Genomic DNA, 14,081 nt, shown 5'->3' with positions numbered 1-14,081 from the left:
TTGTGCCATGTAAGATGGAATGGGGTGATATTAAGTCCCCAAAGTACACTACAGGCAGCAGGATTTTTGTTGCAAATCCCAAAGACCTTGGTACCCATTAAAAGTGGTGCTGTAGTTTCTTTCTGAAAACTCAACCTCAGTAATAAACCTCCTTTCTCCAGTAGATTGTTTTAAAAGTTGCTTTATAGTGAATTCAATCCATATCAAAAATACAAACTGCAAACTGTTTTAGAGTTGTGTTAATACTGAAATGCTAAAACAATAGTGGTCATCCATGTGTGCGAATGTAATTTGCATCGATATACATTTTCCACATCATTCAAGATCAAATTACTTAAAAATTGACTGTTACAAAAACTGAAATAAACAATTTAACATTCTGTCCAAATTAAAATTGGAAAGCTTTGACATAATAAATATTCATCATCTCACCAAAGGCAATGGAAATGCTCATTAAAAAAAGGACATTCCTTCATATTTACACACTCAAAAAAATCCATTGGACTCAATTAGCTTTGAGTTTATCAGCAAACACAACCAAAAGCAGCTCATAAACAAGGCTAATGAGGAGTATGAGAGCAGTGCTTGAGAGAACACCAAAAGAGAAAAGTGCAAGGAGAATGTAAAGCAACAGGATCATGAGGAGGGTGCGGTAGCTGGCTAGCACCCTCAGACTGAGACGAGCTCGCTGAGGACACACACTGGCCTGCCGATTCACCGGGCTCCTCCTCCTCCGCTGCTCTGCACCAGCCGAAGAACTGGTTAAGTAGTGTCTTCCAATACAACCCAGGAAGTCCTGCCGAGAGCACAACGCCTCCATGTGATCCCCCATCTGTTTATGAAATAAATATTTCTCATTGGATAAAACTCACAACAAAATTTAATAAAGAAATTTAACTCAGGTGCAAGACACATACCCGATCATTGATGAAGGAAGAGACATTGAACAGTATCCGGACCAAAAAAGCATTTTCATAGCTTCTAATCGGCTGAAGTTCTGGATCTCCTTGGTACCCAATCTCAAATCGACGGAGACCATTTATGATCTGCATGAAAGCAAATACAGAGGTTATTACATTTTTTTCCACCTCAAATGGAGATCAAGACATTTTTTTAATGATTTGTCTTTACTAAGTCATACCTGCATCCTGCCCAAATCTGTCAGTACAAGGCCATTTTCACTCTGAACGCAATCAGGCAACTGCTTAGATCCTCCATCATCTTCTGTTGATGCCAGATTTGCCATCAACTGAGACAACTGCCCTGCGTTCAGCTGCATAAATCAACACCACTAATTAAAATCTACCAAATACAAGTATTGATGTTGTAAATATTACCTTCACATAAATGGAATTTAGTTAAAGTAATTAAACAGCTGGTTGTGTATAAATGAAATTGTTATAGCTTTGTACACTAATAGACTTTGAATCTTTCATAGACTGACCCGAAATATTTGACATAGGTAGTCCAGGGCCTTGTCCAAGAACTCGTGAGTCTTTCTGACACATTCTCCCATGTCATCATTCTCTCCAAAACTGAAGGTGTAGTTGGGATCGGAGGACCCCACACTAAACCATGAGAGGAACGAGTTGTTTGCAGCTGCTTCTGCAGAGTGATCCGATATTCTCTTAGCTGTCTGTCGGGCCTGGGCTATGATCTGAATCAGCTTTAACACCTGCAAGAGCATCAGCCATGTCAGTCTAGACATATCATCAACAACAGGAAAAATACCAAAATATCCCTGTTCCCCTTTTATTCCTAGGTTCATTCCACAAAGCAGGATTTCTCCATTTAGCCAGATAACTTATGGCAAATTCCTGTTAAACAGTACTCAACATTGGGCTTAAGGTAACTATGGTAACTAATAGATGCTGCTTTGTAAAATATCCTCCAGGTCTTAACATTTCTCACCACTCCACGCAGCTCACTGCCAAACATCTGCTTGTACTGGCAATCCTGCCCTTCCAGGCCATACACGTGACTCTTCACTTTAAAGACAGCATCCGTCCCTGCAGGCTGGCGGGAGGACAGGAAGCTACCCCCGTGTGCAGGAGTGAGAAAGACTCGAGGCTGCCGGTGGGGAAGGACATGCTCTGGCTCTAGGAACAGCTGTTCTCCTGAAAGGACGAAGCAGTAATTGGTAAAAAATGGTCAGGACAAGTTAGAGAGACAACCACACAGCTAGGCCAAAACAAAAATGATGATTTCTGCTCAATCTTTAGCACTCTTACCTTTTTGGATCATTTCTGATAGGTTTGGCTGGGCAAAGACTTTTGCTACTCTGAAGACCATTAGTGCATTTTTGGCATTGACGAGATCTGTACGCATAACTCGATTGAGAAAACCTTGAAACAGCTTAGTGTACATGAGTAGATTCTCTTGAACAAAGAAAGCCCTGTGAAAGATTTTTTAGAAACTTGTTTAATCCCAAATCATGATTAAAAATGTTTCAAGCAATATAATATTTATAAAATATGACAGTGCAAACTTTCACTAATGAAAAAATTACCATTTTTCAGGAACTGTTCTGTTCTGCACATCTGTCTGGGGATTGCTTTTCTCTCCTGTGTATCTCCAGGGCTGGATGTAACTCAGCCATGTCTCCAGTACCTGAGAAAAATACATCACAATATTTTACAGCAACTTGAATGTCCAATTGAAGATTTCTCACTATTAATTCAATGAGGTAAAAGAGCAAGAATTGGAGATCATGACAAACACTCACTGCTCTGAAAGAGGCATCCAGTGGCCAGTGACCAAAGCAATGCTGCAGAAAGACATAGAGTTTCTGCTGAACAAATCTCTGCATTACCACTCTGTGGGATTTTAAAAAAAAGATATTAAGGACATCAATATCTGAGCTATTCTGATGTCATTGCACTCAAGAAGAAGAATTTTTTATTTAGTTACAGCTTTATTTTGCTGTCTTTGTGCAAATTGCCAATTGAACCCACCTCTTGAACTCCTCAAGGGGACTAGCATGAGAGTGAGTGGAAGGAGAGGTGGTTTGCTCCTGTTTCAAGCTGTTGGAAAAGGCGTGTAGGTGTTTGACGAGCAGACGCACCACCAGGACGTGTTCATCTGTTGGGCTGAAGGGTTCCTGTAACATCACCCCAACAAACACATTCACAAAATAAATATTTGCTCATATCACATCATATTTTGTAAAATTTGCATTTTACTGTGAAGAGTCAAGAGCAGTAAAGTCAGGTTCCATTTGGGTTACAGTCCTATAGAGGTTAGTAAACACAGCTGATTCAGCATAGCCAATGAACAAGGCTTTCATGAGGCGAAATGATTGGAGAGGGAGATTATTTATCTCTACAGTGCTGTGGCCCAGAAGGAACTCACTTTAACACCCATGGTCTACATATTTAAACTCTTGACTCAAGATTTAATAAATAAAATGTGTTCATGTATAGTTTTTACAGAACAACAATCAGACTAATTTACATTACATGACATAGGACAAGAAAATAAAGATGCATATATCTGGGCAAATTAGGCTTTGTACGGGATAAAGTGTAGTAGTGTCTGCAAGTATGTTAGCATTAAATGAACACTGAACATAAAACACAAACCCAAAAAGTTGTGTTAAAATTACCACACCTTAAAAAAAAGAAAAGAGAAAAAAAAGGCATGCTTTTTAATGAGAGAAAAAAAAAACACCAGAAATACATCTCTTCTAAAAGCAATCAGATGTTGACAAGAACTTTAGTACCACAACAAAAAACATATTTCGGATTTTCTATCCACACTGCTAGTCACAACAAACATCACAACTAAACACACCTTAACTATACCCGATTATGTCTGTCTACTTAGCAGTAAGAGCTCATTCATGAATAACAGCACTATCCTGTGCCCTTCCATTAAGACCCCTGAGCTATATGTCCCCTCATGTTACCTCCAGGAAGCCCGTGGAACTGAATGAAAAGGTAAAAGTACTTGGTATGTGTGGAGGGTCCCAGAGCCTGGTGGGGCGGGGGGTTGGCACGGCATGCTGGACATATTGAGGCGGTACTGCAGCAACGCCAGCTGAAGGACCCATCACAAAGTGGGAAGGAGGAAGAGGAGAGAAGGAAAAGAGGAGAAAGGAAAGGAGTAGGAAGGTGAACATGAGAATAGAAAGGGAAAAAAAAGGATAGAGTGCAATCCAAGAGAAAAGTTGGACGAAGTAAGAACCGAAATGGGGTTGAACAAAAAGATAAAAGACCACAAGACACAAATGCCATGAAAATTAGCTTGATGCAGTAGTCCTTTTCATTGCCTGAACTAAATTTTGCATACACCATACAAATGCATACACCACTTGGCTCAACTAGAAATTAAATTTTAATCTAGATGTTCATTTAGTGAATATGGTCTTGACAAGTCATGTAGGTTTATGTCTGAATCACAAAAATAAATAAAGGACATACTGCATTTATATAATGTATTTTTGTTCCCCTCATTTTACAGATGAACAATTGAGGCAGTCGCCAGTTCACTATACTTTTTTGGCTTACAACCACTGATAAACTCTAAAAACATGCTGCCATAGTAAACTGGCGACTACTACATACTTATCTCTAGTAAAATGCACATGAATGTAAAATGTCTACAATGTTTAGGGCTGACTGGAGGCAGGCTAATTTTGATAAACACTGACTAAAGCAGACTTCACCATAGCAGTTCAGTTCACCATAGCAGCTCAGAATCCAGAGAAGCAAAAATTGCTTACAAACAGTCCACAGCCAAGACAGACAGAGACCAAGGAGCCAACAAAACATCATGCTTTAAAAAAAAAAAGTGTCCGTACAAGTGACCAAATATGAAGAATGAAAAAAAAGAACAGAGCTACTAAGCTGACAAGGTAAAGGAAAGCTTTTGGAAGCTTTAATATCCAGTCCACATTATGTCACCCTTCCCCTTAACAAATCTAATTCCTCTTTCAGCAAAGAAAAAGAAAGAAGCAGGAAGATGTGCCTTTAGGGCTGAATTAAAAAAAAAATAAATAAATAAATAAATAAATAAAAATCAAACCCCAGGTCCATAAGATGTTAAGAAAATCAGTAATGTTGACAATACACTAAACCAGTGTTTGAGCCAGTTAGAGCTAACCCATCATAAGCCGACTAAAGTGTAGGATGCTGTCTTTGTGCACATGAGCAAGTGACTTAATTCAGTTTTGAAGTGGGAGAAAAATTCATGCAGCAATGCCCATGTTGCAGAAATTGAGAGTACGATCATATGGTGGAGGTGCTCAGCCAGTCAGCCGTGCAGTGGAGGAGGAGGGGTTGAGTAAAATGCTGTTATACTCTTACCTTCACTTGAGGAGACTGCAGCTTCTGGTACATCTCCAGTGAGTAGTGATGGAGCCACATCTCTACAAACACCTGCAGAGACCAAAAAATATAATAGAACATGCTTTTTGTACAAGGAAATCACAGTAATTTGGATTTCCATGGAGTTCCAAGGAAAATACTAAACTACTTAGTAAGTGCACCTTTGTACACTGCATACATTATTGCTAACTCTTACTAGTTCCGTATCTGACCTCATGTAACATATGCCAACTTAGTCCCACCTTGCTCAAATCCAACTGAACTGCAGAAAAAACTATTTTAACAATCTCTATAGAAGAAAAAAGCCTGGGTCATTTTTCTATGTGCCACTTCAGAACAAACTCATTATAAGAAACACATTATGGCTTAGAGGAAAATATGAAAATGAGTGGATAGGAGCTTTAACAGGATGCAGCTGATACACTGATACAACTGCCTTTATAACCAAACGTGCTTGAAACATGACTGATACGCTGGAGCTCTCACCTGCAGTAAAGTTTCAGATCTCCAAATCTCCTGAGCAGCAGGGTCAGCATTAACTGAGGGCTGATGGGAAACATGACGCTTCAGTAAACTGGTGCTGTGAACGCCATAACCAACATAAGGCACACTGGGAGACCTGTGACAGAGACCAGTCGTATGAATATGCTTTTCTTGAAATACATTTTACAGTGCACTATTAAAGGAATAAACTGTGGTCCAGCAGAATTAAAGTGCTCTTTGTTCTCAAGTAAAACCACCAAGACTACCAGAAACAACCATACCTAGGTGTAGGAGGGGCCACAGATCCCCTGGGATCAAAAAAAGGAGACGGTGGAACATTCCCTTCTGTAGGTAGGAAGTGCTTGAGGTAGGCATCAACAAGCACAAAGTAAGCACTATCTGAACTGCTCCAGTGCTGTCCAGGTGGGTAGGTCTGAAATTTTTAAATTTCAGTTCATTAGGCAGTAAACTTGATTTTAAGAGAACACTATCAAAATGCACTCAGTCAAATTAATTGGATAAACTTACTTTGGGTACTATGAGACAGGAAGCAAAGTTGAACATGTAGTATTCAAAGGGATCTTAAAATATAAAGTAAAAAAAGTGTTAATATGCAAGTACAGTATTGAAATGTTAAAGATGACAAAGGTTTCAGTAAATATACTAAAGAGACATACTGAGTGTTAACAGGCCTGACATGGGGAACTGAAGTTTGTTGTGAAATAAAGGGCAATCTGGTAGAACCCCCTCCTGGATCGATGCCTTCACAGGACCCTTCAGAGAACACAGAATTATCAGTGTGGCAAAACATATATGCATCTTACCAGGAATTGACAATATTACAAAAATACTTCCCATATTCATGCCTGGAGGTATTATATATACTGACTTCAGACACCCCTAACGACCATACTATTTCTAGTCTATGTCTGTCTATCTCACTCCCATTATTGAGCGCATCTTCATTAAGGTTGTCATAGTGTAAACCAAAAAAAGCCTTGTTTGTTAATATATGTGGCTAATTATTTAGCTTGTTTAATACACATCATTGCATTCTGAGTTGCTGAAATATTATTGTGTTAAATGCACACAGAGGTATGCTTACACCAACTAGATTACAATAAGGATTTTAACTGTGCGTGCACACCGAAAGACAGAAACAACACTGTGACCGAAGTCATTCATTTTCAATGAGAGTCAGCCACACTGGGCAGCAGGAAGTGGGCAAATTCAGTGATGTGATGAAATTATGCGCTGCTCAACTCTATGCAAATAAGCAGTGAGGAGTGGTGGTGACTACCAATAAGAAAGATCTTAACGTTCCCTCAGAACCACTAAACTCACTTTGGTTCGAAGGAGAAAAACATAATTACTGCATCCAGACTTGTTTAATGGTTTTTTGTATATTGTATGTTTTGTCATTTATTACAACTGAAAGTGTAAAACCAAATGTTTTAATGTTTATTGTATAATTTGCATAGTAATGTCATCTTAATTGTACTTACTGGGAGGTAGCTGATTGGGATCTCATATTTGTAGTCCTCTGCTTGCAGCTTGTACACAAGCTTCATCATGGGGCCACTGTTAGAAACACCAGCTCTCACATGTAAGATGATTTTGCAGCAGCATTCCATACTGCATTTACTAGATCAATTTCACACAAACACTAAAGCCAGGCGTACACTGTGTGATTTTAGCCCGATATGGCTGCAGCAGACTGGATTTCAGGATCTGCCTGAATTTTGGCTCAATCAGCTGACATTTGACATGCAATTTAAGAAGGGTAGCGAGATCCAATTAATTGTGCAAACGAGCTCTGATTGACCAGTTGGGTGATCGAATGGATTTCTGACACGTCCGAAATTTTTGTCACTTCAGACTTCTGAGTTGATTTCTCAACTTCATGACCTGTTTTCCCAATAGTCTTTGCAGATCTACTCCATATGTCAGCGGGTGTCAACAAACAGTGGCTCAAAAACAGCTCATTGTGTGGACTGAGTACTTGGAGGCTAGGCTAGTGAAGCTTTGGCAGCAACATTCTTCCTTATATGATCTGTCATCAACCTCCTACCATGAAGGACATGCACGTGAATAAAATAGCCAGTATTGCACACGACTTTCAAAATCACACAGTGTGTGCCTGGCTCAACAAACATTAAACATACAAACAGCCAACCTTGGGTCAAGGAAATCCATAACAATGTTATACTCGTTCATGCGAGGGAGCAGAAATCGCAGGTTCCAGCCCACAATGACCCCATCCAGACTGCCAAAAATGCTCTCAACCAGCCAAGGGAAGACAAGATGCAACTCCTGATAGAACAAGAGAGCAAAATTAAGGACAACAAAACTGCATACACCACATTACAATCACAAGGAGCAGAAAGAGATGTGTGTCAATGTGATATTCCCTTTAAACTGTCCAGCATGGGAAAATTTCTACAATTTCCTTCGGGATCAATAAAGTGTTATCTTATCTGAAAAGTTTTTGTTTATCTTAAATGTGCAAGTCAAAAGCAAAGCACCAAAATAGCAAGAGTTCCCAAAATCAGAGCACTGTGAATTTTAAAGAACTTAAATGACATGCTGTGTACATGTTGTATTAACTTCCATTTTCATTACTCTGATTATGTTCAGATTGTATCTGGTCATGTAAAAAAATATATACTGTACATTCAGGATGCATTGTGATCAGATTAAGATGAGATTTCAAGGTGCATGGAAATTGACCTGGAATTCAACTGTCAAAGAAATTAGTTTCTTTTTGTCTGCAGGGTCATTCAGGTTTCTGAAAGTTATCTATACCTGCACATACTTACATTAGCTGCGACGCTGGATGTTGGATAGGTAAAGCTATTGTAATCTTGAAACTAAATGCTTTGTCATTTAATATTACATCAGGGTGAAAACGTAAAGTGAAAGTAAAACTAACGTGTGATGATGTGCAATTTATACAAGAGAATCAATCCAGATCTGGTCACGGTAAAGTCTAATAATAAACTGAAGGCAATGAGGCCTGTTTAACAGGATTATGTGAATTTGTAGAGCTTTAGGAATTCTAGTTCAGTCAAAATAATCTGTAAGCAAGTGATGATTGCCCAGCTTTAACTCTGTCAATTACTTTACCTGACAAACATTGAAACTTTGAAAGATCACAGAAGTCATAAGACACATTAGATTATACATCTTCATCGTAAACACAGCAGTGTAACTAACCTTAGCAGGATAGTCATCGATCACCTTCACCAGCTCCTGGCATCGCTGAAGAAAGGGCTTTGTGGTCCAGTCTGCTTTTAGATTTGCCTGTAAAACATGTGCACAGAAATTAAGACCAGCGTCTAGGAAGAATCTAATTTACCTAAAAGAAACTTATAAAAATATCATGCTTACCAGGAGATAACTAGGCTGCTGAACAGCTGGCGCAGCCATAGCTGTCTGCACTGCACACAATCTGCAACCCAACGGCACACCTGAGGGCAAGAGTCGAGTATCACTAAATCTAAATCTGATAATCTATGAAGTCCCAAAACAGCTTTTCAACAGCATAATCCAGTAAGTTAGCCAAACGCAGTTACAATGTGTCTACTGGAAATTGCAGGAGTGAAATCACTGGAATGGAAGTAGTATAGTATAAAATGCAGAGGAGAAATGTTTCTCTTAACGTCAAGTTTACAAAACTACATAAAGCTCTGATACGTAATAGGAGCAGTTCACGTTAGCAAGCGAAACAAATATCAGCCTAGCCACATGAGCAGACGTGGAACTGAACCCAACGCCATGCTCGTTTTGTTAATGTGCTGTAAGAAACGAAATAAAGCAACACAAAAACTACGTAAGAAATATATTACCCGAATGAGAGGAAAGCGGTTTATTCTTTTGCTGAACTCCAGTGAAAACCGCGTTCACCTCCAGACACTTTTGAATGGGAGTTCTGTGTGCGTCGTGACATCATGTCCTGTTCCAACTGACGGAGTGGCTGTTTGTTCCACAGCGACAACAACCGACTTCAGGCCGGAGCGGTAATGCTGTTCCACAGTGCTATTTAGTTAACTGGATAAAGTAAGCCAAAAGTTAGTATTAGCATAATCTCGTACCCATCCTTATAGTACTTAGAATTGATTCGGGTAACGTTATATTGTTAAGAAAATATTCATATTTGTGGATTACCCTCCCCCAGACTCACAGACCTACATTAACCCCAACCAAACCCAGAATAAAACGCCAATTATTTAGTGCCATTCCTTAATATAACGTTTACACTTGAAAACGCACCATTACTGGCTCATGGTGCAACACACGACTGAAAATACCACGTACAATGTGGAAAAATGCGGCATTTAAATGATTGACTAATTAGAAAAAATAATAATAATAAAGCATAACGTCCACAGAAGTATAATAATAATAATGACATCAGCGGAACAAAATCAGAATGGTCTTATTTAGCTAAAACGGTAAACAAAAGTGACGTTTGTATGTTTTTATTTGAACTTTTAGCAAACAATCTTAACCTTGGCAAATTTGATCTGATATCTGAAAGTGTATCTGTCCTAATATTCCTTACTGCTAATGGTTATAGGAAAATAAACGTGATATTTTACCTGTAAACAAAACGTCTTCGTTTGTAAAACCCATTTGAAAACTAAATTAAGCACGGCGAAGTGTTGCTTTTTTTTTTAAATAATAATTGTTTGTACTCGTCCATTTACGGTTTTAGACATTTAAACGTGTTGAGTTTTGCACTGAGACATTAAAACGTTATCGCTAGCTGAGTAGTTTCTGTAAACATGAACTTGTGATAAACGCTGCTTTTTATATCAGTTCGGCTTCACCGAGGAAAGATTAACGGTTTTCAAAATGGCGTCTTTGGAAGACTACCACTTTTTGGAAGTCTTTAAGAGAAAACAAATTAAGCTCACCACGAAAGGAAGCACGTTTACTGGCGTCGTTCAGCGCATCAGCCTGAACAAAACAATCATTTTAGAGGACGTGGTCGAAGTTAAAAGTGGTAGAAAGCTTGCCGGCGCTAAACTATTTTTTGGACACGAAGTTTTGAATGTAGAGCTTGTCAACCCTTCTAAACAAGATAGTGGGAGCAACGGTGAAGACCACCACAGCCTTGGGCAGCTCTCAGTGTCTGCGTTTCAGCCATACAGGAGCAAGCTAATACTGAGTGATGAAGATGAACAGTATGTGAACTATATAGTTGTGGATGAGTTCCATGAGAAGTTTGGACCTGCAGTGATGCACATCAAGAAACAGCAAGTGATTGGGATTGGAGCTGATGGAGTTGGTGTGTTCCAACATGAAAGACTTTGTTGGCTGCAGATTGCGACAAAAAACAAGGTCTACCTCTTTGACATCCTTTTGCTGGGGGGCAGAGCATTTAAGAATGGGTTGTCAATGATCCTGGAAAGTAAACACATACTGAAGGTCACTCATGACTGTCGCAGTATTGCGGGGTGTCTGATGGCTCAGTTTGGAGTGAACCTTGCCAACGTATTTGACACACAGGTTGCTGACATTATGAGCTTCTATGCAGAGACGGGAGGCTTCCTGCCAGACAGGGTCAGCACGCTTCAGGAGGTGGTCAGCTTACATTTGAAAATGCCCCCAAGCCTGCTTGCCTCTATCAGGATCAAGTCCCAGCTAAAACAGGAGGACAAAGATGTTTGGTATGTGCGTCCTTGCGCTGCTCCCCTGTTGAAAGTCATGGCCTTGTCAGTGATCCATCTTCTGCCTCTGCGTCTAGTACTGCTGGATGCTCTCATGTCTGAATACACCAACCTTGTGGGCTCCTACCTGAGCAGCAGCCAAGATGAGCATGTACACACACAGTACATTGGCAAGAGTGGACTGGAGCTCCCCAAGGAGCTGCGAGAGCTGGAATTGGTTAGGCAGGAACGACAAGAGAGGGCCTTACAACATTACTCTATTACAGAAGATGGTCTCCTGGAGCGTTATAAGGTCAAGCCTACTTCAAAACCACAGGACTCACAGAGTCTGGAGGATCCTTATCCAGAACAGTCACCCTGCTCTGGTCAGTCTCTGCTAGACGTGCAGTCAGATTCTCTAGAAGGCAAGCCAGCACCGGATCTCATGCAGGATTTCACAGCACCGAGGGGAGGAAAACTGCAAGATGAAGGAAGTATCCCGTTCAGCCTGGCTGTCCCCACATTAGGAAGAGGCTTCACAGCCTCACCACCACTAAAAGCATCTGGAGAATATCAGCTATGCAAGGAAATGGTAGGAAAGGCCAGCTCAGAGCAAGTGGATCCTGATAGTCTAGATTCTGTCACTCAACCCATCTCCATCATGGCAGGTGTGGCACAGAATCGGTCCTACCCTGCTGCTGCTCTGGCCTTAGGCAGAGGCTTCTTCAACACAAATGTAAGCCTTGCGTCCTTACACCGTCTCTCATTCCGCTCCTCTGGGAAGCTGTGTTAAAATGAATAGATAAAAAGACATATTTGGACTAGGCAAGGATACACCAATATCGGATAATTTTCAAGTACATATCTGATGCTGCAGATACATAAATATTTATAAAATGTTGAAATAGAAATTCTTAATTTCATTCATTTTCATTCATTCATTGTCTGAAACCGCATTGTGGTTTAACTCAGTAATCATCATACATCCTTTGTTTAGAAATAATAAAACTGAACGTTGGTTTAAGCTTTCTGTTCTGCATTTTTATATGGTTTGGTAAAAATGTCACTTTGAAGTTTGACGAAGTAAGACCACAATTTTTCAGTTTGTTGATAAATGTTTTTGCAGTTAGTTACTGTTTTAGCTTGACAAACTCTGATTATTCTTGGTATTCTAAGCAGTCTATTGTTTAAAGAGAAGTTGGATAAACGTTTCACTCGAAAAAAAGAATGTGATGTAAAGAACCATGGCATTTATTTTGATTTTTTTGTCGCTAGGTGGCAGTGTTGTCCACAGTTAAAATAAAAGCTTTCTGTGTCTTGAGTTCACTAGAGTGACAGAACAGTAATTTGCTTTGAGTGTACTGACATCTCTATGGAAAGTATCATAGCATAATGTGAATATTGTGATATACTCGTTTTCATTGTGATGCATTACAATAAACATTTGGCTTCACATTCAATGAGGTGCTGTTCAGTTACAGTGAATATAGCCAGTGGTCTGCAACTTACCAACAGAAAAGAAATTGACTTTGATGTTTCTCTGCCTCACACAGTGGGAGCCTGGGTTTGTGACTGAAAAAAATAACTGTTATGATAGGATCCCTGAGGCATGGTCATTTCACAGCACAGGATTTTTTTTTCATAAAAAAAGAGAAATGTTCTGTGCAATGTGCACAATTTGGAAGGAAGTCTTTATGCCATACTTAGCTGTTAAGCCCTTTTAAAAGAATCCCATGAACAGGAAGCTTACTGCTCATTGCCACCCCTTTTTAATTCAAGTGTTTGCTTCCTTCACATATGCTTGGAGCATATTGTATGCCTAAATATTACACAATATTTCAGAGTAATTAATTAGTCTGTTATTTCAGTTACATTACATTCCAGTGCTTTAATCGTATCATTTTATTTCTACAATATTGTGGTTCATTTGCCTAGTAGACACTATGGATTTAACAGATAATTAAAAATCAGTGCTGCTCTGTGTTTTGTTACAGACTGATTTGCTTTGAGTCCTTCCTTTTCAATATTGGTGTGAGGGATAAAACAATATCAGTATTACGGTAGCACTGTAATGATGCAACACATGCATACAGTTTTGAAAGTTAACTTTGATACTGAACTGTAAGGACTTTGGTGCTGTTTGCCTTTGCTTCACCTTATGGAAGTATGGTGTTTGAATTATGAATCTTACGGCTGGACAAGATGAACCATGAGTTTGTAGAAGCATAAATCTGTCAGGTTTGTTGTTATTGGGTGTTTTGAGCTGTAAAAAAGTGCCACAGGATGTTTTTATGGCCTCAGGCGTGGCTGTAGACCATTCTGCCAGGAATGCATGCAATTCCCACAGAGACCATGCGGCACTGTCCCAAAAAAACCAACAAAACAAACTTTGATGCAGATGAACAGATACAGCATCTTAACTAAAGCAAGTTATAAAATGAAGTGCGACAAGTGAGTGAAAAGTTTTGTCAGCACAATAACAGCTTTCATTACACACTTGATACAGTGTCAGTCAAACTGATGTCATCAACAAAGCCACTGTCTACAACACACAAGGCTGTCAGATCACACAAAGCAAAGGAAATTTTGATAATTAAGAAAATATTTGATTAAATGT

At 39.5% G+C, this 14,081-nt stretch overlaps 2 protein-coding genes across 5 annotated transcripts; one reads left to right on the top strand and one right to left on the bottom strand.

Moving 5' to 3' along the window:
* Positions 1 to 158: 158 nt before the first annotated feature.
* Positions 159 to 10,911, bottom strand: smpd4 (sphingomyelin phosphodiesterase 4). 4 transcript variants are annotated; one of them, XM_066645984.1, is made up of 21 exons: positions 10,730 to 10,911; positions 9,659 to 9,860; positions 9,201 to 9,280; positions 9,027 to 9,113; positions 7,987 to 8,123; positions 7,316 to 7,391; positions 6,488 to 6,584; positions 6,339 to 6,391; positions 6,092 to 6,243; positions 5,814 to 5,946; positions 5,307 to 5,378; positions 3,949 to 4,038; positions 2,955 to 3,100; positions 2,726 to 2,816; positions 2,510 to 2,610; positions 2,232 to 2,395; positions 1,912 to 2,117; positions 1,445 to 1,675; positions 1,142 to 1,273; positions 918 to 1,046; positions 159 to 832 (listed from the first exon to the last, which is right to left on the bottom strand). In XM_066645984.1, the coding sequence occupies exons 3-21, from the start codon at positions 9,237 to 9,239 to the stop codon at positions 506 to 508; spliced, it is 2,463 nt and encodes an 820-aa protein (XP_066502081.1). In that variant the 5' UTR covers positions 9,240 to 9,280; positions 9,659 to 9,860; positions 10,730 to 10,911; the 3' UTR covers positions 159 to 505. The 4 variants fall into 4 exon arrangements, with proteins under 4 accessions (XP_066502081.1, XP_066502080.1, XP_066502082.1 ...); XM_066645983.1 differs by lacking the exon at positions 10,730 to 10,911 and adding an exon at positions 10,412 to 10,548; XM_066645985.1 differs by lacking the exon at positions 10,730 to 10,911 and adding an exon at positions 10,083 to 10,222.
* Positions 10,502 to 12,948, top strand: exd1 (exonuclease 3'-5' domain containing 1). The gene has a single exon (XM_066645988.1). It carries the CDS (start codon positions 10,668 to 10,670, stop codon positions 12,255 to 12,257), a length of 1,590 nt encoding a protein of 529 aa, XP_066502085.1. The 5' UTR covers positions 10,502 to 10,667; the 3' UTR covers positions 12,258 to 12,948.
* The last annotated feature ends 1,133 nt before the right edge of the window (positions 12,949 to 14,081 follow it).

This window comes from Hoplias malabaricus, chromosome 15 (genome assembly GCF_029633855.1).
Source record: "Hoplias malabaricus isolate fHopMal1 chromosome 15, fHopMal1.hap1, whole genome shotgun sequence".
Classification (NCBI taxonomy): Eukaryota; Metazoa; Chordata; class Actinopteri; order Characiformes; family Erythrinidae; genus Hoplias; species Hoplias malabaricus.
This window is presented reverse-complemented; position numbering and strand designations above follow the sequence as displayed.

Excerpts from the sequence above, each read along its gene's own strand:
- smpd4 (XM_066645984.1), bottom strand. The coding sequence starts at position 9,239 with ATGGCTGCGCCAGCTGTTCAGCAGCCTAGTTATCTCCTG. Across the intron at positions 1,274-1,444 it reads ACCTATGTCAAATATTTCGG|CTGAACGCAGGGCAGTTGTC; the intron begins GTCAGTCTATGA and ends TGATTTATGCAG. Across the intron at positions 833-917 it reads CTTCCTTCATCAATGATCGG|ATGGGGGATCACATGGAGGC; the intron begins GTATGTGTCTTG and ends TTTCATAAACAG.
- exd1 (XM_066645988.1), top strand. The coding sequence starts at position 10,668 with ATGGCGTCTTTGGAAGACTACCACTTTTTGGAAGTCTTTAAGAGAAAA.